This window comes from Pleurodeles waltl, chromosome 3_1, assembly GCF_031143425.1.
Source record: "Pleurodeles waltl isolate 20211129_DDA chromosome 3_1, aPleWal1.hap1.20221129, whole genome shotgun sequence".
Lineage (NCBI taxonomy): Eukaryota > Metazoa > Chordata > Amphibia > Caudata > Salamandridae > Pleurodeles > Pleurodeles waltl.
This window is the reverse complement of record NC_090440.1, coordinates 1,773,599,053-1,773,624,022: the sequence shown is the minus strand read 5'-3', so window position 1 is coordinate 1,773,624,022 and position 24,970 is coordinate 1,773,599,053. Positions and strand designations below refer to the sequence as shown.

Below are 24,970 nucleotides of genomic sequence, written 5' to 3'. Positions count from 1 at the left end.
AAATTAAATCATTGCTCTCAAGCTTCCTAAGCAAGGAGTCGATATAGAGAGCAAAGAGAAGGGGAAACATGCAACCACCCTGTGCCCTGCTGAAGCTAGCCTGCCATTATCTGCAGCCTAGCCGTAGGCTGGGAGTAGACAGCCTATACTGTCTGAATAAAATTTGGCCCGATTCCAAACCAGCCTATCACCTGCCACAGGTATCTCTAGTAGACCCCATCGAACGCCTTTTCTGCATCCAGCAGAATTGGATCCGTAGGGTCACCAGAGACTGTTACAGCATCAAATAACGTTATTACTCTGACTCGGAGTATGGTAGGTGGTCCCCCTTCTGAGGATGAAACTGTTGCTGTGTCGAGACAATCTTGCCTATTATTTGGCTAAGCCTTGAGGCCAGCACCTTGTAGTAGATTTGTGAGTCACTTTTTATCAATGTTATGGGTCTTTTGAGGGTATTTCCCTTTTTTTAAGGACGACAACGATACAGGCTGAGGCTGGGACAAATGCTTTTAAAAAAAAAAAAAAATGTTAGCCCCATAAATAATTCTACCAGATCAGGAACGATTACATTGGAAAAAACTTTGTAAAATTGGAGCGGATTTTTGTCTGGGCCAGCTGCTTTCCTAGATGCAAGTTGCTAAGAGCTGCCAGAATTTCTTCCCAAGTCGTAGGGGCGTCCAAAAATGCCTGATCTACTTCTACTTCTCCTAGCTGATTTCCTATTAAGGATTCTTGATGTTGAAAATCATTAATAACCCTCTGCCTCTTATTCTCACGATACGCCCCCCCCTTAATATCTGTGAAAAACCTCCCTAATCTCATCACAACTTGTCGCTAACTTTTCCTGGTCATAACTGATTTCAGTAATCTCGACTTTGGCTCTACTTCTGTCTGGTTCACACCGCTTAAAGATGGCCCACCCATTCACTAAATTCATGGTATTCCTGCTTCCGGGCTAGAAAGTGTTCGGCTGCTTTCTTAGCTGGGATATCACTTATTGCCACCATGGCCGCCACCTGCAGAAATTAGTTGGGCCTCCACTTCTGCCAGTTTCCTATAAAATACCTTGAGCAGTTGAAACTTTCTTTTGTCGGTTTAAGCTGAAGCTTGGTATCTCTTTCCCCCCCCGTCCACTTCACCCTTAAAGGCACCCCAGACAATCCTGGGCAAGGCACTCCCCCTATTAAATTTCAGGTATTCCTGGCCAATCATGTGCTGAGTATATTCCTCTTCCCTGAGCAAGGCTCTCTCAAAGGACCAATTATGATAAGCCTTGTCCAGCCCCTCCACCTGAATCTCTAATACAAGCGGGTTATGATCGGACATGACCCAAGGGTATTTTTCAGTCTTGCAGCTTTGAATCAAACTGCAGGAAATCAAGAAGTAGTCAAGCCTTAAAAGTTTTTTGTGGGGAGCCGAAAAGTAGGTATATCCTGGGTCTGGAGTCATCACCTTATGCCATACATCAGTCAAACCATGATCCCGCCCTAAATAAAGTAGAGATTTAAATGCTTGGGGTTTCCTACCGTTGTAGGTTGAAACCCCACCTTTGAGAAGATCATCGATCAAATTAATGTTAGAATCCCCACAGATTGGGGTTGGCCATAAAGCCAATTCTTAATTCAGCGAGTCGAAAATAGATGACTCATCCAATGTTGACACATTTTGAACGGAGGGTAAAGGAGTTTTTCCTCTCTCGATATACCACTATAGCCCATCACCCAAGGTTATCGGCTAAGCTGCGTTTCAAGCATCCTGCATTCTTGCATGTCATTATTGTCACTCTTCATGTACTAGTGCAATGAGACATGCAAACTATTAATGTAAATCCTAGGTTTTCCAATAATTTCTGTCCAGCCCTTTCAATATGAGTTTCCTGCAGACATAAAATGTCCACATGTAAGACTCGAGAGCAACCTTCAGTCTTTTGACATTCATTCATCCCGCATATATTGACAGTAGCTAAGAGAAGTCGAGCCAGTCTAAATATTCGGCTATCTACCCCTGCATAGGCCTGACAGCCAGACTGAATGCCCCAGACTGTAGATTTGGGAATGAGGACTGTCCCCGTACCAATGCCGGTGAAGACTTCCACTCTGACTCCGAGACCTATGCCAGACCCTTCCACATTGACGTCAGTAAACGGCACCAGAAGTTCTTCTGGTATTGATACTGGTTTCTATCAATGTCAAACTGCGAAATCTTCAAAATGCAACTTGCCGTCATCCACCCTGATCTGACCCAGTGCCTCTACCACTTTATACACATAAGCAGAGGCTCCTTGGTGCTTTTGAGCCTGACTCTGATCCTCTGGCAGAATAAGGAACACCCCAGCATGTGGGTGGTGATGTCTTTCTCTCGCCTCACTGCACAGATGATGATATCTTTAACATGTATTTGGAAGATGCTTCAAACTTCTTCTGAGTTAGAACTTGACGCGTCTTGTGAGCGGCCAGTGGAAGAAAGAGTCTTGTGTGTAGTGGTGGTTGGGGGTGTGGGGGAGCAGCTGGATACTGTACTTACAGCTGCCTTCAGGTGAGACTAGAATAAGCATTTTTAAAGCCTGGGACAGCTACTTCTGAATCCTTGCTCATTTTTTAATAGGCCTTTACTGGTACCTTTATGTTCACTTGGTCTAAGCCCTGTTCCTTTCCACCTGGGAAATTGGTAGGTAGCTAGGCATCAGTGAACATTTTCTCGTGACCCTGATCTTACCAAAGGTCCTACTCCACTGAGCCTTATTATACAGGCCTTAGTCAGTGAAGTGAATTCCAATTCATTACCAGCCACTCCTCCAGACAGAGGATCAAAGAGAAGTGAGGCTTTTGCCATTCGTATGTTTTCCTTCATCAGTCTAGCACTGCGGTTAGTAAAAGTTATTTCCTATGCATGTGCTGTGTGCCCTGTCCAGCGAGATCTTGCCATCGGTCCATGGAAGACCGTAAGGCCTCCTTGACCCAAACTCTTCAGGACAAACAGAAGGCAGCCAAATATGTTTTCCCTGCAGGTCTGGTTACTAAAGACTGCCTGTGGAGGGCAGTCTGTGCTAGTCTTGCTCTTTGTCGACACAAGTGGATGTGATCCAAATGATTTTCCATAAATGTACGATCTCCCTCATGGATGTACCCTTTGATGGGTCACTCCTTTTCAGTGAGAAGCAGACCCTGCGTAGGAGCGCTTTAAGGAAAGTACAGCTAGGGCGCGTTCCTAAGGTCTCTTGACACCTGCCAGACAGTTTCCGCACCAATTCAAAAAGTTCATTGTTGCTGTATAGGCAGGGACATTCTCCCACCAGTACAGCAGTCATCCCAGTCCTTTGAAGGTCATGGACACTGATAGGGCAGGCAGCGCACAGTCAAGCAAGGACATCAGTTCTCCCATTCATCTGCCACTTCTACAACACCCTTAGAGGCGCATGACCATCCATAGTGGGCAAAGTCCATAATTTCCTCCCAGGATGGCAATCCATCATATCTGACAGATGGATTTTTCAATTCATTCAACATCCTATGCCTGCCTTTTTTTTTTTTTTTTTTGCCCTGCCAACTATTACCCCACTGCATGACAAGCACCTGTCTATTCTACCGAAAAATGTGTGACTTACTTCCCAGTGGTGGTATTGAGAGAGAAATGGACTCTGAAAGAGGGACAGGGTTGTTACTATCACTAGTCCTGTGCTTTGAAGAAAGAGGACGTTCTCAGCTCTATTTTGGACTTTCAGGCTCTGAATTCCTTTTTGCAGAGGGCCAAATTCAAATTGTTAACACAGGCCAAGATCATGTTTACCCTGGACCTGGGTGACTATGCTGTCCTTGAACCTGCAAGATGGATATTTTCATAAACCCTTCCTGCAGTCCCACAACGTTCTCTGTGGTTCAAGGTAGGCCAGGTGCATTTTGAGTTTGCTGTGCTCCCTTTGGCTTCACCAGCACCCCTCAGGTGTTCAAAAAGGTGATGGTGGTGATTATTTCCCACTTTCAGATGTTGGATATGCCAGTTTTCCCCACCAGTATGGTTTGCCACAATCATTCAGCAATGGTGAATCTCTTCACATCGTTGAAGTTCACTATCAATGAGCTGAAGTCACACTTGACTCCTTCACAGAGGCTTCCATTCATTGGATCTCTTTTGGACAAGGTGCAGTTCTGACCCAGCCTCCCCAATAACACAAGTCCAGGATATTCTATGTATGATCCTGATGTTTTTGCTTCAGTCCTGTATTACAGTGAGAGCAGCTCGGAAGCTGTGTTTCCTTTTGGCTTCCTGCATCTTTCTTGTCAACTATGCCAGGTGGCGCATGCAGAATCTGCAACGGGATTTGAGGTTCCAGTGGGCCCAGAAACCAGGAAATCTGGCAAATGCCATCCAGGTTTCAGATGGGATGGCTCAAACCTCAATGATAGCTGCTCAAAAACAATTGGTCCAGCAGCAAGCCCCTCTCCTTACCCACCCAGAGATGATGGTGTGGGTGGGGGGGGGGTGCTTCACTACTGGGTTGGAGAGGTCATGTGGGGAAAGGACAGATCGAAGGACTCTGGCTCAGAAACCAGCTCAATCTCACTGTTTTGGAGTTGTGGGCCATTGATCTGGTGTTGAAGACCTTCCTGCCGTCCATCAAAGGGAGGCTGGTGCAGGTTCTCACAGGGAAACACCACCTCCATATGGTACTGCAATAAGTAGGGTGGAGTGGGGTGTTGTATCATGTGCCAGAAGTCTCTAAGCCTCTGTAGATGGGTTTAGTGTTAGAAGATTTCCATGATTATAAAAAACATGGACGAGGAATTTTAATGCCATGGCAGATAAGCTCAGCCGGAGTCTGGCAGGTTCCGAATGGAGTCTACATGACCAGGTGGCACAAGGCACCTTTCCATAGTGAGTAGAACACTTTCTAGATCTTTTTTATCAGCGAGTGTCCAACATTTTGCACATTAATTTCCGCAGAGACACTTGCTAGGACATGCATTCCAGCTGGAATTGAACACAGGACTCTGCCATCCTTCCCCAGCGTCCCCTGAGCTCTGAAAAAGATCAGGAAGACTTGGGACCCAAGTCATCCTAGTGGCCAGGAGAGTGTGCTACCTGGAACGTCTGGGCAAGAGATCTGTCCTCTGATTATGATACCACTTCAAGAGGATCTTCTGTCACAGCAACAGGGCAGGGTCCTTCATTCGAACCTTCATAGCCTTTCATGGTCTGCAGTACATTGCCCTGTTGACGTTCCTTACATCTTGAAAGAAGAGAAGAGGTTTTATCGGCTAGACCCCAAAAGAGCTATAAGATTTTCCTTTGATTGTAATAAAGACCATTGTGTGGACAATCAGCTTCATGTGGAGTTCCTGAAACAAAGAAAGGAAAATTTGTGCGGAAGATGACTATGTGGAGGCAAATAGTCCTCAGCTTTAAGGTCAACTACGTACTGGCCAAGGTGTTCAGGAATGTCTGAAAGCCCATTCCTCCACAGCCAAGGATGCTACCACTGAAGTAACACTCAGAGTGGTCTCTTTGATATATATTAACAATATGCATTCATTCTACAGGATTTCTTTTAACAGGTATCATGCATTTATGCAGCCTGTATACATTAATTAAACAATTTGAAGTATGTATGAATGTACACAAGAACCTGTCTTGGCGAGTAAAAGAATTTCTATATTTTATACAATAACCCTTGAATAAAAATGGAATCAACAATTGTGCAGCTGTGTGGTGCTCAGCAAATGTGAATACAACATTCTAATAAGCGAACCAATCAGGAGTTATCAAATCAATGGTAAACAGAATAAGTCTAGACGACCCTTGATAAAATGTAGATGTTTCGACCCACTAATATACATCTGTAGGTCTCATCAGGACATATGCCATCTGCCTTTTAATCTTATTTGTGAACTAAAGTTCACAAACATCAATAGGTGAATGACTCCTGTCTTCATAGTAGACCATTTGACTCAATGATTAGATCGGTAAATCTGTAGAATGAGGATCGTGGTAATCTTTGAGTCTGTTTCTGACTGATTGCTACAGTGTAGAAGATGGTGGTCAATCAAGTTTGAATAAATGCACAATACCTATAAAAAAGGAAATTCCACAGAATCATTGCACATTATATGGTAGTGTGTTTGGTGCGTATGGTAGTGTGTTTGGGCATTAGTGTTATACCTGTGTTTTGTGTGTTTTTTATCTGCCAGTGCAACGTTTTTATTCTGAGTCCACTTCACAGACCTTCTACTTTGGGAAGGTACTGCTTTGATACCTATTTTAAGGTGAGAAATCTGCGGTGATGTCAGCTAGCAGATCGGCGCTTATATGCGCCTTGTAGGGAGCTGGGTTCTGGTTGCAGTACCGGTCCCCTCCCCCCCACCCTCCACACCTGCACACACCTTTTGTCTGGTTTTTAGATGCAGCTTTGACTCAAGTGCATTGGGTTCCTGCTAACCAGGTCCCCAGTGCCAGTGTTCCTTCTCCAAAACAAAACATCTGGTCACTTGATCCCCAAGTGGCCAGGCCCTTCAGCCCCTCTAGAAGTCCCTAGTTGATGGCACCCCTGGTACCTAGGGCATGGGTACTGAAGAGTTGCAGCATAATGTGTGCCACTCTGAGAGACCTAGCACCAACCTTATCCAGACTGCCATTGCAGGCTGTGTGACACGGTGCTCCCAAACTTGAAAACACGTTGTCCCCTAAAACATTGCTTATAATACCTATAAGTCACCCTACAGCAGGCCTTCAGCCCTAAGGCAGGGTGCAATATATTACAAGTGAGGGCATATGTATGCCCCTATTATGTCTCCATCGATTCTTAGATGTAGTACGTGTGCAGGGAACCCATTTTAAATACATGTACCAGGCGCTGGTTACTATGGGTTCCCCAACTACATGAAGGCTTCTCTGAACCTAGGGATGTTAAGTATCAAAATCTCATATTAATAAACCCTCACTGATTCCAGTGATGGATTTATTAACGCATGCACCCAGAGGGCACCTTAAAGGTGCCCCCTGAAAAACCACTAACTGCTGGTGAGCTCACTGACTGGGTCTTGCCAGCCTGCCACCAACAGACAAGAAGCTGACCTCCTAGGGTGAGAGCCCCCTCTCTCTCTCGAGGTCAGAAATGAAAGCCTGTCCCAGCTGGGGTGTTAACCACCGCTCCCCACAGGATGACCTGCATTCCAAAGTAGGAGCTTCAAAGAAGCCCACCGCCTTTGGTCTGCAGATCTGACCTTCCTCAGAGGAAGATGCCACCTCTTCCTCTACGCCCCCCACCACCACCCCCCAACCCCCCCCCCCCCCACCCCCCCCCCCCCCCCCCCCCCACCCCAAGGGAGCATCTGGCACCTGGAAAGGCAGGAATACTAGCTCTGCAGGAGGCGTGTCACACTTCCAGACTGGGAACACCCATAGAGTGACCAGCCTAAAATGGACACGACTTAGGAAATTCTGCCATCTTGTGTGTGGTGGAATTTAAGAACTCTGGACAAGATGATACCCATTCCCCACAGAAAGTGGTCATCTAGGGGGTGTAATGATCCCAAGGCTAAGTAGCCCATTAGCTACTACCCTTCACTCCCCTTAAATTAAGTCTTTAGGAAACCCCCTGATACCAGGACCTCAGATCTTTGCTGGGCACAAAAGAAGTGGACAAGAAGCCTGCTGAACCGAGGAGCATAACTGACTTGGCCCCAACCCTGCTAGCCTGCCTGCTGCACCCGACCTTCGAGGAGCAACTGACCAACCCTGCTGCTGCAGCCTCCAAGAAACTGGGATAGCTGCAAGTGCTTCACAAATCGCCAAGAACTCCCTTGGAGTAGAGGAGTTGCTCCCCCTGCAACTGCAGGCACCCAAGAACGAACTGTGAGGGCTGAGACAAAAACCCGACAGCGGACATCACCAATTCACCCAAACTGCCTAGCCCAATCTGAAGTGGGACAACTGTGTCAGCGTGGTCCCCAGGCCCTCCGGAGACTAAGCTCACCCCAGGCTTGCCCTCTGTGGACTTCCCGATGGTGTCTGGTTCTGCAGACTTCTCCCCCCCACCCCCATTCACCGCAACAGTCTCTGGTGACGGAGACCTGACAATCCACTGCACCTCTGCACCCGGATGCCCCAGACAGAGGAGAAGAAAACCACTGGTGTCCCTATGTTCCTCAAGCTCCTGAGATGCAAGCCCACCTGTTGGTTCGGCTTTATTGGCTCCCAGTCCACACTTGCAGCCTGTTTCTTTAGGCCCCCCCCCGCACCACCTCTGGTAATGGTAAACTCGACGGTCCAAACCACCTCTTCACTCGGACGTCCTGAACCGAGGACAACAGGATCACTGGTCTCCCCGAGCATCGCAAGAACTGAACCCCCTCGGTAGTTCACCTGGACTGGACTTTCAGTCCACCCCTGCAGCAACTTTGTGACCAGACCGATCCCCCATTGACTTACATGGGGCACCTGACATTGAATTGCACCCAGCTGCCCGAGGTGACTTGTTGGTGTGGCCTTAGACCTTACCCCATACTTACCCCAAGTCCAGGAGATTGGTCCCGTAAGGCGCTGTACTGTAGCTATATGCAGTGCTTCTTCCTCTAGAGGATAACATTACCACATCTGAAAAATGCAGTGTCGACTTTTGAAAACTGTAAAGATTCATAACTTGAAAAGTACTCACTTGACTCCGGTGATATATAAAAATGTTATTTTTATAAATTAGTGTTGAACTTCTTTGAGTGTATCTCTCACTTGCTGCATGAGTTTGCCTTACATGCTTAGCACTACCCTCTGAAATGCCTAACTGCTCGGCCACACTACCCAAAAAGAGAGCATTTGGGATGTTGTTTGGGCCTCTGTGAATCCTGTGGTGATTGCTTGGACTCTGCACAGTGCAACTCATTTTGGTCAACTATATAAAAAGTTGGATTCCTACACACCTTCTCTCTGTCACTTCTTGGGTAGTACAGAGTCAGTGTGGCCCTGCACAGTGTCAGCTAGTGCACCAATGCGGGAACATTGCTCATACAGTTTCCACATCTAGTTTTGCGCCTGCCGAGTAATGTAAGGGAAGAATGTGGAGTTACATAGTGTATGCACCAGAAAGAGTGCTACCAAAGGTAGGTAACTTCTTCATCTATCAGAGGTTATAGAGTTTACAGCATCACAAGTCTACACCTACAAATACTTAGCCTGGGATAGAAATACAGCCTAAGATGTCGTGGTGCATTGGGTTTTGAGGGGGGAATCGCAAGTCTTCTTGAAACCGAAACCTATTTGTCAAAGAAGAACAACGTGCTCCACATTAAATGGCAGATGTGTGCACAGAATCTACAGCACTATAAGCTGCAACCGAATGTTGCAAGTAAGTAGCGTATTACTCCAGCGTAGTACCCACTTTTATTTCAGTCTTTTTGTAAAAACACTTCAAGATCCTCCTTTTTAAAGACATTCTTCACATGGTGGTGGTAATTTGTGGTGCGAACTGTTACATGGGAGGGCTAGCATTGTGAGTAACTTTCTAACAAAATGCCTTCACCATGCCTGTTTCTAGCGTGCTTTTTTCTGAAAATGCGAACTGTTTTTGTTTGGCAAAAATGTTCCTAATTGTTTTTTGTTAACATTTTTTCAGCTGTCGACAGTGTGTTGAAGAGAATGACTATTATTGGTGTTATACTATCATTCCGTTCACTAGCACAAGAAGCACTTAGAGATGTAAGACACGTTTGCTTTCATTTTGAAATATGAGTGTTGGTGGTTTTGTATGTATGAATGCATGCATATGTTTCTTGTGGATGGTTTTCAGTGAGCACCACTGTCGTCCAAGCCCAATTCTAAATCTGGTTATTAAATGCTAGAATGTAGCAACAGGAGACAACAACAGTTGCTTCCCCACTCTTCCTGCCTTATAAAGAAATTCCAGTGTGATTTCAAAGGGCTTCCTGAGAGCCGTTCAGTAGAGCGCTGGCTCTAGTACAGCTTTGGGAAGGGTGAGAAGTCACTGGGATTGGTGGGGGGGTTCATGGCAGGAGGCCAGTTTTTTAAATTTATTTTACATTTAGAATGAAGTAATGACCATGTTGTGACTCACCCATTAGTACTCTGCTGCTTCATAGCAGATGAAAGCAGGGGCCGATGATTTTGAAGGCCACACTATATAAAAATAGAGAGGGGTAAAAAGTGAATTATGGAGATGCTTTTCATCTCTAAGTGACATTATAGATATCTCAAGCTAGCCATCTATAATTCTATATGACTTAAATGGTATAGTAGAAGATATATTTCCTTTAAATGTTTGCTTTTATGCATATTTTTTCATGAAATAACTTTTCAAGTCGTTAAAAGCCTTAATTCATCATCTTTTAACCATAAACATTTGGTAACTGCACCCTCAAAGTGTTAATTTTTTATCAATTGTCAGTGCTTTCCAAGGATCTGTAATTGAGTACAACACCACTGGACAGAAGTTAATGGACAAGAGAATGAACTTTAATGAAAGACTCAATCACATCAAGGCTTCATGCTAGACCAAATTTTATTCTCCCTTGAGACTCTGTGGATACATTTGCAAGCCTGCTCTTCCCACGTAGATGCTTGATTCCTAGAAGCAGCAGAACATGCTCATGATAATCTGACACACCTCACTGTACACACACTTTCCCAACCACCCTTTTCCTTTATTTTCTGCTAAAAGAACGGGCCTTTACAACATTCGCTCTTCATATGTCTCCCTCTGCGTAGTTCGCTGTCAAAATATACCTTTTGCTGGGTTCCCAACAAATCAACAAAGATCAACACTCGGAGCTCAGCATAGTGTGTTTTTTTTTCTAAGAGTCTATCCTCCTATTTTCCATTTGTCATTCGTTTCCTGAAGGTCTACTATTACAACCACTGATTTTTTTTGGTGCTAATGTAATCTGCTTCTGACCCACACTGGACACCTTCCATAATCAAGATTTGCATTTGCCATCAACAAATCTGCATTTTTACTCATGCCCTACTCCCTTTCGCTCTTGAGAATCCAGGTTTCTGAGATTAATGGCGCACCTGACATTCTAGTCTGCTTTTTAGTTATTCACTCCTTCTATGCCAACATAAAGGCTGTTGATACTTAGTGAATGCCTCTTGTTGGGTAGGAAAAGCCCTCTGGCTATTTCATGAGGAGTATGACTGGTGTCCATTTTGTCTGTTTTAACCTCCTGCTCCAGCAAAATGTTTGGCAGTTGCCCCCTAAATCCCTTCCGCTACAGCCAATTTATTTTTTATTCTATTGTATTGTTTATGTTGTACCTCAATTAAGGCCCTTAATGGGTGTCTTCTTGTGGGAAATCCCCATGATCTTCAGTAGGCCCTCAAGTGCAATACATATATGCTGTTTTGAAGCCATAAAGGTCAAGCATAGCCTCCCACCACCTGTAGTGCACGAACATAACTGTGCTTGCCTTGCAACTTCGCCTAATTCTGCAATAACGTCTGTGGAAAGGACAACACCTGTGTAGAGGATGTGGGAATATCAGGACAAGAGGCAAGGCATTGCTAGGCAAATCTGCTGACATACTGGAGAAGCAGAGTGCTGGTCTGAGTCTTAAGGTTATAAGGGGCTCCACATGAATGCTAGAGCAGGGAACAGTTAATTCTCAAACAAATTGGAGACCATAACTTTTAGGAACACAGATTTGAGGATTTGATATGTTGTGATGAAGGATACTGATCCACTGGAGCTAAACTAAACAGTAATGAGAGGGATTATATTTCCGGGACTATCAAACATAGTTTCCTTTTGATGCAAGTATAGCATTCAAGTTCCCGTGAGAGAGGCTTATCAGGCTGGCTCTCCATCACTCCCAAATGAAAAATGAATTAGAGTTCTTATGGAGCACCTTGATTGAAAATTAAGAAGCAATGATGAGATTCAAACAATTGAACTCTGCCAGAGACGAGGCTAGTCTTGTGAAATTAGAGAAATGAGAGGAAGTTCACAAGTCAATGCCAAGGTGTACTGAGCAGTGTGATTGGTTCTTTTAACACAAAGTGCCTCTTTTATTCTTGTCTGCTGACCTGAAATTACAGAGAAACACTGACACCCATGAGGTGTATTGACAAATAAAAATAGCAGTTGACTAATAAACAGCATTTGACTGCAAAGAAAGAAACACTATCTGAATGATGAATGTCAAAGAACAGCAGTGCATAGTGATGATCAAACTTGAAGAATTACAATAAAGTAAAGTTGTAGTTTTGATATTAATGGACGCCAACCCAGCTCTAAGTAGCTATATTTCTTGAAATAGACTCCAGACTTGTTTATTCTTTAAGGCAGCAGTATAGACTAGACATTCCCTTCTAGGAGATAAACTGACTATGGATTAACCATCAGTGGTGTTGCAGGACGTTTGTAAATTTAACAATTAATATATGTGCTTTTATTTTTGATAAGTTGTGGGTCAAATTTCAATGAGTCTGTAAATTAAAAAAAAAAAATTATAGCCATCCTGGAAATATTCCATCTATTGTCAGACTCTTGAACTTGTGCTCATAGCCTGTGTTGTGTTAGGTGCATGTGCTTTGAGCACAAGCCTGTTCCAGGTTGGGGCAAAGCACTGCCCGAGGTGGTTGGGCATTGAGCCAGCAACTAAAATACATTGTGGTACATATTACTGCCAGGCTGCTGATGATCAGGCCACAGGCGATTCTCCCCTGCCTAACAAGGAGAATAGAAAGCTAAATCCTGCTGTGAAGTGGGGAGCGGTAGAAGCCACCACCCACTGGAGGATAGCTAACTCTGTTGGCTTCCTCTCCTGATATGACAGAGTGCAATGGGATGAGATTCAGGAGTTAGTGAAGCATGATTTGAACACCACCTCCCTAGACCATACCCCCTCCTACCAGAGGCAGCTGCAGTCCAACCACCAGCAGACACAGAGAGGGTGCCAGCGGTGCCTACATGGGCAACAGATACGGGGGCAAGGGAAGATCCAGCAAAATGGTCTCTATCTCCTAGCACTGACTCCCCGTGCCTCTACAGGGATCAGGCTGGAAGATTTCCTTCCTTGTTGGCAGGAAAAAACATCAGACAAGCGAGTCTTAGCAGTGTGGTTCACCATTGCTACTCCCTAGAACTTCTTACAAACCATCTCTACATCCCATCCTGTACCATATCCTGGGCAGAGAACATCTCAAGCACTCCTTCAATAAGGGACAATTGAACCAGTGTCCCCATCAGCGGGGCAAAGGGATTTTCTCCCCATACGTCCTCATCCCCAAAAAGGATGGCTCCCTGAGGTCCATCCTGGACATCAGGTCTCTGAACTGTTACCTTCTCTATGTACACTTCACTCCCATGCTGCACATTATGCAGATCAATGTTTGTCACACCATCAGTGTGTTGATTATCCACTTTTCCACTTGGCTCTTGTCTTGTTAAACAATTTATTAATTTAAATGTAATATAAATATCTATTTTAAGACTTGAGGTTTTGTTTTTCATTTTCTCCTAGGTCTTATCCTGCCACATTCCTTTCCTTGTCAGTTCGGTTGAAGATTTCAAGGATCACATTCCAAGAGAGACTGATATGAAGGTAATGTTTCATCTCTAAACAGGAGTTGGTTACTACACATTAGGCTCAGTCTGATTTTGTTACCTTCTGTGTTTGGTAATAGAACAAAGTTTGGGATTGCTTCTGATATTTCCATTTGTATATATCCCCATTTAACTGTATTCAGTGTTAATACATTGGAGAGAGAAAGAAGCAGAGATGGAAATGGTACCTAATTTCTCACTCTCTGAGATGTTACAACTGAGATCAGAGATCATTCATTATTTTTAAACCCTGCGCTTAAAATAAGGCTGTCTTGGAATACCATGTGTTTTGGTAGGCAGTCATTCTATCCTATCCTATTTTCTGATGGTAACTTCTAACCCCAAGTACCTCATTTTTAGAATATCCTCAGATGCTGGACTAGATCTGCAATTGCCTGTAGGTGACATTGTGTGATTCGGCATCAATTCTTCTCCCTGCCCTAAAACGGACTGGAACCCCACGTAGGCATCACCCAAGCGCTGACATCAGTTTCTTTCATTCTGTGCCTTCGTACACGGATTTAGAAATAGCGCCTACTTTTTTCTCTAAAGGATTCTTTCCAGTGTGCAAGGAAATATGTCCCCTCCAAAACCTGCAGGGCTTAAGTCCTGTAGGGACTTTCACAAACAAACTTCTGTGATGGGTCCACCCAAGGTAGGTATGTCTCTGGTGTTTCTGGTCGGGCCATAACTCTTAGTTGTGCAAGAAGTATGCCGTGATGCATCCGAAGACTTTTCGGGACCGCAAGGCCATGCTGCACATTGAAGGGCACTGAAGAAAGTTGTGTAAGGGCTTCTCTCACTCAAAGTCAAGGACATGAACCCTTTCTCACTCTCGAGGCTGTGACAGGTCATTGTTGCAGTCCAATTTTGCGGTTAGTCCAAATCCAAAAAGAAGTGCAGGAAGTCCAAGCATCCTTGTCATAGCCTCACCACTCTGTCTGAGAAGTCGCAGGGATGTCATGGTGCCCTGCAGTCTCGCTCTTGGTCCCTACCTAGTATCCACTTTTGCAGCTGATTGTAGTGCACCCTGTATTTCTGGGTCGGTCATAGATGCTACTCCATCTGTATCTTTGTCTTCCTTCCTGCTCCATCTGGCTCTACTTCAGACCCCCATGGGTCTGAGGAGGAGTCCAGTCGAGTTATTGCCGGTGTGTCCTCCCTCTGTGCCGCCTGAACCCCCTATGGGGTCAGCTCCAACTCGGGAGCTGACTTCACGTCTGGCATCATGATCTGTGCCAGTTCCTGTTGTGTTGATGCTGGTACTGATGCCTCCGACACCAGTGGAGGAACTTGATCCCATAGTTCTATCCTACACAATGCTTCTCGACTTTAACAAAACTGCACTTGAGCTCAACTCCAGTTTGACTGGCCCCATTTTGGCTCTGATAAGACTTCCTTTGCCAAGGAGCCCCTCGTCCCCCCCCCCCCTTCCCTCACCCCCCTTCCCTTGCCAGGGGTGCTCTAACAGCTTTTCAGATCAGACTATGACCAGAACCAGCCAGCGTTTGGCAATGATGGTTGCCACAACACAATGACTACCCTTTTTATATGACTCCCCTGACCCCCGTTCTTTCCACAGACGTTTTGGATCTACAACTACTTTCCATTGAGGTAAAAACCAACATCCTCACAGTTTACAGTTCAGACAATTCTCATCTGAACTCCTACTGCTATTCAGCACTTTGACCTACCCCCTCAAGAGCACTTAGACCAATCCCAAACCATGCTTTGCATTTGCATAAACAAAAAGTAAAGCAACACTTCTTTACAGACCGGTTCTGGGTGTCCCCGCCTTTCTAACACAATTTCCTCCTCCTGAGAGCCTGTTAGTACTGAACTCCATTAGCAGGGTCAATCCCAATTGTTTTTCCACTACCCTTCAGACAGAGTTGAAAGATTTGAGGCAGATATAAAATGGATGGTTTCTTTGATTAGTTGACATCAGTTGTTTGCTGGGAAGGTACTCTTGCACATTATGGAACTCAGTTGCTGAGGTCCTACCTTCAGTCCTGGAATGATTCTGTGCCAGTTTGGCACGGACCATTCAACATGGCCACATTGCGGCCAAGTATGTCATCCTGTTAGGCCTGGACACAACAGACTGTTTAAGCAGAGTGGTCCACACTAGTAGGGTGCTGTGGCACCACACGTGGATGAGATCTGTGTGCTCCTCAGGTGATTTTCAAGCATCACTCCTGTATGTGCCTTTTGACAGGTTTCGCCTCATTACAAAGGTTAACTCGACCCTCGAGCGATTTAGAAAAAAATAGAGCTACTGTACTCTCTCTCTCTTTCTGTACCTGCAACTGGCATCACCAACAATTTTGCAGCTTTCGAAGCATCACGCTAGGTGTTACGCCTTCGGAAAGAGTGTTCCTTTCGAGGTCAGGGTAGGGGGTCCAGCAGGAGCCTCTCTAGCAGCAGCATCATCCAAGCCGTTTAGGTTTTATCTAGCAGCTCATGATCACCCCATGGAAGGCAGGATCACTCATTTTCCCCATGAATGGCAAGCCATAACATTCAACAGGTCGGACCTCCAGATTGTCAAACAAGCCTATGCCATGACATTCCTTTCTGCCCCGGCAGGAAGTTTAGGCTGTTTAGGAGAAAGGACCCACAGAGACGGTGTTTTGCGATGTGAATCTTTTCTGGATTCACATGCTGTGCATTATTTCGCCATTTAGTGGTTGGGTCCGGAATTTTTTCAGTACCAAAACCAAAGGGGGATATAAATCCAGGGAGAATTATATGGTCCAGTGAATCAATCTCCCTACATAAACCTATAACTGAGATGCACTGTTCCAAAAGAAAAGACTCTGTTCTATCAATTAGGCTAGGGGTCTTCCTGGTCCCCACAATCATTAGCCTAGCAAGGACAATAGCCGCCACACACTGTTAGGTTACATGCTTCATCATCAGGCCATGCTCCTCATCAGGCCGACACTGCAATGCCTGACAGGCCCTTCTAGAGGGCTCTTTGCCGGAGATCTTTTTAAGAAAAATGCCGGTGGTGAGTGGATGTGAGAGGGGCTGGCAATAAAACCGTTAAAATTGGCTACAGGTGCCCAAGATCCAAGCTTGGAAAAAGGGTAGGTCATACTGACCACAGCACTCTTCAGACAAATTGCCTTGATAGAGGAGTGGCCAACATCCATGCGATGATCATGGGTCCTGCATACCTGATCTAGGAGGGTCCCCGCAGAAACATTTCAAAGAAACCATGCCTGGGGTTTATCCTCCTCCAGTTGAAAATTAAATACACTGCTGCCAAGCCAGGTAGGAAACCAGTATCTGCCCATGCTACCAAGTATTTTCAATCAAGGCAGGAAAACCTTTAAGGAACCAGCTACCTGCAGAGCAGTCATGCAGAGGGCAGAGACAAAATAAAAGTTCTCCTCTAAAGACCCAGTACATTAAAGGGTACTGTTCCAGCAGCAGATTCTGTCATAACATCTATGGCAACAAAGAGGGCGACCATCCCATGGAGCCACCCCCAGATAAAGAAAATAAAAGGATGGAACTTATGGGCCCGCAGGTTGGAGAGGAGTGCTGCAAACCAATGGCTCATTACAAATTCCAGTGCTTTGCTTAACAGTCACACACATCAGCATTGGGAAGAGATAGTTGAACTAATGAGGCATCTCCCAGAACAGTACAAGAAGAGGTTGCTCATCTGGTAGAGAGTGAAAAAGCATAGCAAACTCTTGCTTGAAATCTGCACTGGATGCTGCGGACACCTCTAGTCGCCAGTTGATAATGGGGGTTACTTTAAGGCATCATTCATGGCTAAGAAGTTCTAGATTCAAGCCAGAGGTTCAAGCAAGCAAAACATAATAAATACCCCTTTTAACGGACAACAATTGTTCAGGAATACGGTTGAAAAAAGCCTCAACCAGCTAAAAAAGAACGATGAAATAGCTAAGTCCATGGGTGCATTGCAGTTTCAGGGTCTTTCACACCAAGAAGACCAGCCTCTAGAGGGACATTTCAGGCGGGAAGCTCTTATCAGGGTTTCCACTGTGGCACTCAGACCTCTGCATCACAACAAAGTTGGCCGTACCAACAGCTATGAAGGAATTATTTTCAAGGAAGAGCCAGAGGAAGAGGACAATTAGCTAGAGGAGGTACAACTCCCACTGTTGTGGGGCCATTTTAGTGATGTTTGTGGGCACGTAATTTTTGCAACTAGGCCTGCTGCCTGTACCCTTTAGCCTAGTAACGTTTTATTTTATTATATTCTTTTAGATGCAGCCATATTTGTGGTGATGCTTTATTTTCCTTTATCTTGCTGTCCTTTCGTCTAGGAACATTTGCATTTCCTAGCACAACATTCTTTCCTTCCGTGCTTTTTCCAAGGCTGCAGGGAGATAGGATTGCTGGCACAAGTGGTGCACCTCGTCTCTAACATTTCACAGAAGCATAAGTATTTTTTACGTGGGAACTCTTTCTCAGAACATCAGTTGTTTTATTATAAAAACATTTCCCTCTTCCATGCACTATAGAGGGAGGTTCCAACCAGATGACCATGACTGCATGCTGACTGACTTTGTTCCATCTGCTCACAGAGATGGCCGGTTCCCTGGCCTGCAAAGGGATGGTGTCTCTGAAGACAACAGACTTCTCTACTACTTTCATACTTTGGTGTGGGGGATGATGTCTTGCCAAGAGGGGTCCGGGGGAGTGGGGTTTGGTTAGTAAGAGCACACTGTTAACAGAAATACAAGCAGGACATTCTTATAATGATGAAGACATTGTAACATTGTACTCTGTAGGCTTCTCATTAAACGTAGAGAAGTAATCTTCAGGACAGGAGAAGTTTTTTCGTGGGAGCAAGATTGAATTTGATTCCCCAGCTAGAAGAGGGCGGAGTCTCTTCTGGTTGAGGTTCTCTGTTACCGGAAGGGACAAGCTCTGACAGCGAGGACTGGGGAGGTTGTTGAGAAAGATGGCATTGTGCATTCCCTTGATCCCATGCGTGAGACTTCATATGAGACCAATCCAGGAGTGGCATTAAAATCAATGGTCGCAAGCGAAAGGGAGTTGGGAAGAGCTAGTAGTTGTTACGAAGAAGGTGCTGGAGTAAATTGCGTGGCTCAACAGAGAAAACATTGCACAAGGATGACCATTTCAGCAACCTATTCCTTCAGTAACGATAACCACAGATGCCTCACATTTAGGATGGGGAGCTCATATGGGCCCTCTGAAGATACAGGGAATCTGTAGGGGGCAAAATGCAGTACAACACATCAACCTCTTGGAATTTTTCTAGCATTGAAAGTTTCCAGAAGCACATTCAGGGAAAAACAATATTAATTCAGGCAGACAACACAACAACAATATTTTCCATCAACAATGGGGGGAGGGTGGGGGCTCAATATCCACCCCTTTCTAGACTAGCTTGGCAACTCTGGAAATGGACAATTCAGAAGAACATGGAGATGCATGCAATACATCTGCCAGGAAAGGACAAATGCAAAGCAGACAGACTAAGCAGGCAAGCATCAGGCTCCCACAAATCAGTTACCCAGCTACATGATGGCTTCACTGAAGATAGGGATGTTTGGTATCAAACCTATTGTATTAGTGAACACACAATGATGCCAGTGTTGGATTTACGAATACATGCGTCCAGAGGGCACTTTAGAGGTGCCCCTAAAAACCCTACCAGCCTCTGGTGTGCTTGCTCTGACCAGTTCCTGCCACCCGAAACACTGTTCTGGACCCCCTCTGTGAGGGATTTCTGCTCTCAGAACAAAAGCCTGTCTGGGAAGAGGATGTAACTTTCCCTCCCACAGGATGACCTGCTGATTAGCCTACCTAAGGCGGCAGACCTCAAAGGACTGCAGCCTTCGCAATGCAAATCTGTCTCCCCTCACAGGAGAGGAAATGAATCCCCTATAGAGAGCCCATTTGGCACCTGGACAGGCGGTAAAATTATCGAGTGAGGTAGGCATGCCACCTACAGGCTAGTACCCACCCCTAAATTGGGTTACTGAGAGGTAGACACAATTTTCCAGAAGTAGCCATTTTTGTGATAGCATACTTAGGGATTCTGGGACAAGGTTATACCTCTTTCCTATTGGAAGTGGTCATATATGGGGCATTTAGGCTGGCCGTGTTGTACTGGAAATATACAGCTCTTGCAAAACAACCTCTATATGTTGCGTTTGTTGATTTGAGATCAGCCTTTGACCTGGTTCCAAGAGAGAAGCTATGGGAGGTGCTACAGAGAATAGAGACACCAGCTAATATAATTCATCTCCTGAAGTGACTCCACAAAGATACATATGCGCAAGTGCGATGGGGCAATCAAGGCAAACTAACAGATAAAATCCCCATAAATAGGGGTGTTCGCCAGGGATGCATGCTGGCACCATTTTTATTTTCTATTTTTATTAATGAGGTGGTACAGGTTTTGATGGCATGCCAGAACGACGCTCCCACCTTGTGCGCTCAGAAAATCCCAATCCTTATTTTTGCAGATGATTCCCTACATATTTCCAAATCCCCTATGGGTCTACAAATTCTTATAGACAGATTCAATCTATTTTGCCGGGACTATGGCCTGGGATTGAATCACAAGAAAACTAAGCTGATGGCACTGCGCTCTGGATTGCAGAAGAAATGTACTATTCGCTTAGATGGCGATCCTCTGGATAAGGTCAGCTCCATTGACTATTTGGGTGTAAGGCTCACTGATAATTTGCACTGGGCAGAACAGGTTAATAAAAGTGCTGGTCTTTTGCAGCATGGTGCAGCATCCATCCTGCGCTTTTATAGAGGTACGACGACAAAAACTGTCTCCCCAGCAATCAAGATCTACGTTGCTAGGGCACAGGGGGCTGCTGCCTATGGTGCGGAGGTATGGGGTTTTTCCGATAGCAGTAGGCTAACCATTGGAGAGAACAGCTTTGCGAGGGCTCTATGTGCTTGCCCTCCCAGCACTCCGCTGATCCCATTGTTCTTAGATCTGGGCCTGAAACGGATAGCCGACCTAATTATTTTAAGACCTCTTTTATATTGGGTAAGGCTATGGACCGTCCCAGAACTAGTTGTTCACAAGACCTCACTCCTAGATCTGCTAAAGTGTCCTAATTCAGCATCCATCCCCTGGGTCAAACACGTATCTAGCTGGTTTAGCAACATGGGCCTAGGACATTTTTGGGAGAATCCCCATAACCTTGAGAAAGCCCACACCAAAGTGTTGAAGCGTGTAAATTGGTCCTATGTTTGGAACGATTACATTAGATCCCATGGCTGCCTAACCAACCTTTTTATTGACCTCAAATGGTATCCACAGTTTGAGTTATATCTAGATATTATACCCAATATTTTAGGCAAAAGCCTATATGCTAGATTCCGCTTTGGGACCCTGCCGCTGAAGACTTTGACAATAACTGACATATGTCCCGCGTGTGGTATATCTTCTGAAACTGTCGAACATTTTATGTTTTTTTTGTCCCGCATATTCTTCTCCCAGGTCCAAGTGGATCCACAATATTTGTCGGGAAATGGGAATAAGGGAATGTGCTTTTGCTTTGAGGATTTAAAAAAACCATTGTTCTAAAGTCACAATATAGGCTGTTAGTAAGTACTTACTGGCAGCATGGCGTACACGTAACTCTTTTATTAGCAATGTATTTTAAGCATGATGGATGAGATTCTTTTAGATGGTGCAGTGGGGGTGCCGCTCTTGCCTTTTGGTCTTAAAACGGTTTTAAACTGGAACTGTATTTTTACTTTTTAGTTGTTATTTATTTATTGTGTTTATTGTGTATTTGCTTTGATGATCTAAAGATCGAATAAAGCTTGTGTTGATGATGATGAAGACTTTCACAGCAATAATTCTGAGGAAGAGAAACCACAAAGTAAGAGGAAGGAAAGCACAGTGTGGACCTTTTTTTTTTTTTTTTTTTTTTTTTTTTTTTTTTTTTAAATCCCTGAATGAGAAAAGAATGTGAATGCACGAAAGATGACATGCACATTGTGCAAAAAAGTACTCACTGGGGATCTGAGATGAATATTTATGTGAACTTCATCCATGATGAAGGCTTTCTAAAGTCTCAATAGTACACGCCTTGTCAGAGCACAGGGAGAAAGGGAACTCTCCCTTGGAACATCCAGTGAACATGATTCGCAGCCAGGCATATCATCTGGCCCTATGTTCTCTGCAGAGCCACCAGCCGCTGTTTCTGAATTTGCTGCAGTGTGACAATACTTCCTAAAATGTAAGGCCATTTTGAGTGTTGGGGAGCAATCAATCCCCACCATTTTTAGCTGCGCCAACACTCATAAGTGTTAGTTTTTTTTCCTTCTATTCTTCGGGAAGATTTGTGTGTTTAGTTGAAAAATGTACAAAAAAGAAAAAAATGGGAAAAAAAAAGCAAAATTTAGTGCATGAGTGGTGCATGAGTGATTTACTGAGTACATGACTGTAAGTGCATGAGTAGTATATGGATCAGTGAGTTGGTGCATAGGTAGTGTATGGGTGACTGAGTGAGTGCATGAGTGGTTTATGAGTGATTGAGTGTATCTGTAGGTGAGTGAGAATGAGTGGTGTATGGGTGATTGAGTGCATGAGTGCATCTATAAATGAGTGAGTGGCTGTATGTGCCAAGTACTGTATGGGTGAGTGACAAGAAACCAAACTGGTGGCAACGCATATCAAATACTGTCTATGCAAAAAGACTATCTCCATAAGTATTGCAAAGAAATATTTATCTGCCACTACTAGTATCTTGACACATTTGATAACATATATCTCTCCAAACACTGTTGAAAAAGAAAACTAACATAATAATAAGTTAGTATTATGTTTACAAGACCTTTGAAACAAAACTGTATACACTGCTTATGCTGTAACACTATATGACATTACGTTAAAACATGTTATTTTCCCACATTTTCTGTTGTCAGCGTTTACCCTCGTACATTTAAATGGAGTACTGAATAACCATCATTGAACAGTGAGTCAAAACGGTCATGTAGATTGTAGAATAAAAACCCACAACTTCAGTGTTTCACCACAAATAAGTGATACTGTGAATTGCAGTCATTACATGTTCTAAATTATTTAATTAAGCTAGAGTTACTGCACTAAACAAAAGACTGTAATAAAAGACTACGATCAGTTATAATCCACACTTAAATTTTGCACATCGGTTTGTAGACATCACTCCCGTCAGGCCGAAGGATGTCTTAAACAATAATGATCCATGTAGAGAGAAGACCATATAGTAATTTTCTTTCAGAAATCCTATGAACGTATTTCATTCACACTTCATTTTTGGATATGTGTTTGTTGATATCACACCTGATAAGCCGAATTAGGTCTTAAACAGTGATGATCCACGTAGAGAGAAGACTGTATAGTTACTTTCTTCTGGAAATCCTATGATCATATTTCATCCACACCTCCTTTTTGTATATGCCTTTGTTGAAATCACCTCTAATAGGCCGAATTATGTCTTAAGCAGTAATGATTCACATAGATAGAAGAGTGTATCCCATATTTTTTCCATAAATACTCATTAGAACTTTGGCTGAAGAAAAAATAGGTAAGAATTAGGAAGTTTGAAAGGTAGTGTATGCTGTCATTGCATTTCGTCCATCCAGTTTGAGTCTTTAAATATACAGTATAATGTCTAGATGTAATATTAAGGCCTTTATGGAAGATGATAGCTAAAGTACAATATGTTCTTACAGAAATTGATTTGTCCAGCATTAAAGTTTGTAATTTCGCTGTCCAGTTTCAATCCATTTGCTCTGCATTGTTGAAACTTTGCTATAATGTATTTTCCACTTCCCTGTATAAGCAATGTGGACAGTACATTTGATTTACAATTTGAACAGGTCATGCTTTCGTCACTCTTTTTTATTAGTTTATTAAAACAAACTTTTAGAATCTGGCGGAGTTAAGCAGAGAAATCGCTCAGATTGGATTTCAGTGGTTGATGAGGACGAGCAATCTTCATACTCATGGTTCCATGTATAACTCAGTCCCAATATGTCCTCAATATTTACATCATCTTCTTCTAAAACTCCAAAGGTCACCATCTTAAATTCCTATTCATCTTGTTGAGCGTTCAGAGGACATACTGCAGATCCACTATATTTGTCTACTAGTTCTCAAATGCCTGAAGCAGAATGTATTACAGTTCTGTCACAAGATAAGCGTTGAAGGCAATGAAAAAAGGCAATGAAAGAGTGATGTACACAAAGTGTTAAGTGTTTTTTCTTGAAGTGCATTTACAACATGTGGAATAGCATAGCAATTACACTATTAGTGTTATCCAACTGGTAACCTACAATATCTCTGTCATTTTCCATGTTTTATTTTCTTAACACCTTTTTGTGTGTCCTTGTTTACTGTCTTTTCAGGACTATGCATTGATTCTTTTGTGAGTTTCTTCTTAGGACATAATATCTGTTTTTCCTAAACAGGATACTGTCCTAAATGAGGAGCACATATACTTCTTAATCTGTTGTACTCTCTGACATAGCCGCATGTAAAATAAGCTTCTTATCATCACAATCAACCAGCAATAAACCAGACAATGTTCAAACTTGTGACAGTGCTCTATATGACATTCCTTCTTAAAAAACAGTTCTTCCAGTACTAACAAATGCAGCATCCACACTTAATCCTTGTGATTTATGGATAGTTACAGCATACGTAAGACAGACTGGGAACTGCTTTTGCCGGACATATATTTATTTTACAAGCAAAAGGCACACAGACCAGTTTGCTTCACGCCATCAACCTGATCAAATTTTATAGCTAAGTATTAAACCTTATCACGGTGAGGGAATTTGATGAAATCAATAACTTCACCCATCACACCATTTACTAATCCGTCTTCAACACTTAAGTTACGTCTTAAAATTACACTACAGTTTTTGCAGACACCTAAACACTTCTCTAGTCCAGCAGTGCTGGATACAGATTTCTCCAAAGAGTTACATTTTTCTTGTAGTTTTTCACTGAGCAACACGGTCACTCCCTGGTATTCCATTTTGTCAGTAGCTGTAGTCTCCAAAATGTCTTCCTTCTCTAGTTTTAGTAATTCATTGTTGATTAAAATCAGCACACTCTTGAAGTGTAGGCATTGACATAACTATGGATTTCCCTTCTTTGCAGAAATTAAACATTAGCTCTGCTGCTGTGTTGTTAATGGAAAACAGTTTCTTAATAAGTTGACTTTCCAAGGTATGTTTTCCCTCCTCTGTCAGAACTCCTACTCTAATGTCCTTTATAATGTTTTCGTATTCCATCTCAGAGGTTTGATGCATATTTCTCACAAGTTCCTTGTTTTTGAAATATTGCCAAATGTTTACATTTCCAATACTTCTCAATGAGTTCTGAGTTTCTTTATGTAAAAGAGTCTTGAAAATAGGCTGACTTTTCACAGGGGTAAG

General features: G+C 43.7%; 1 protein-coding gene across 1 annotated transcript in view; it reads left to right on the top strand.

Annotated features, from left to right (window-relative positions):
* NCKAP1 (NCK associated protein 1) overlaps window positions 1-24,970 on the top strand; it is a 906,912-nt gene that overhangs the window by 633,056 nt on the left and 248,886 nt on the right. The window contains exons 25-26 of the mRNA XM_069225777.1: window positions 9,602-9,684; window positions 13,467-13,547. Coding sequence (XP_069081878.1) covers window positions 9,602-9,684; window positions 13,467-13,547 — 164 coding nt within the window. The remainder of the gene's footprint in view (window positions 1-9,601; window positions 9,685-13,466; window positions 13,548-24,970) is intronic.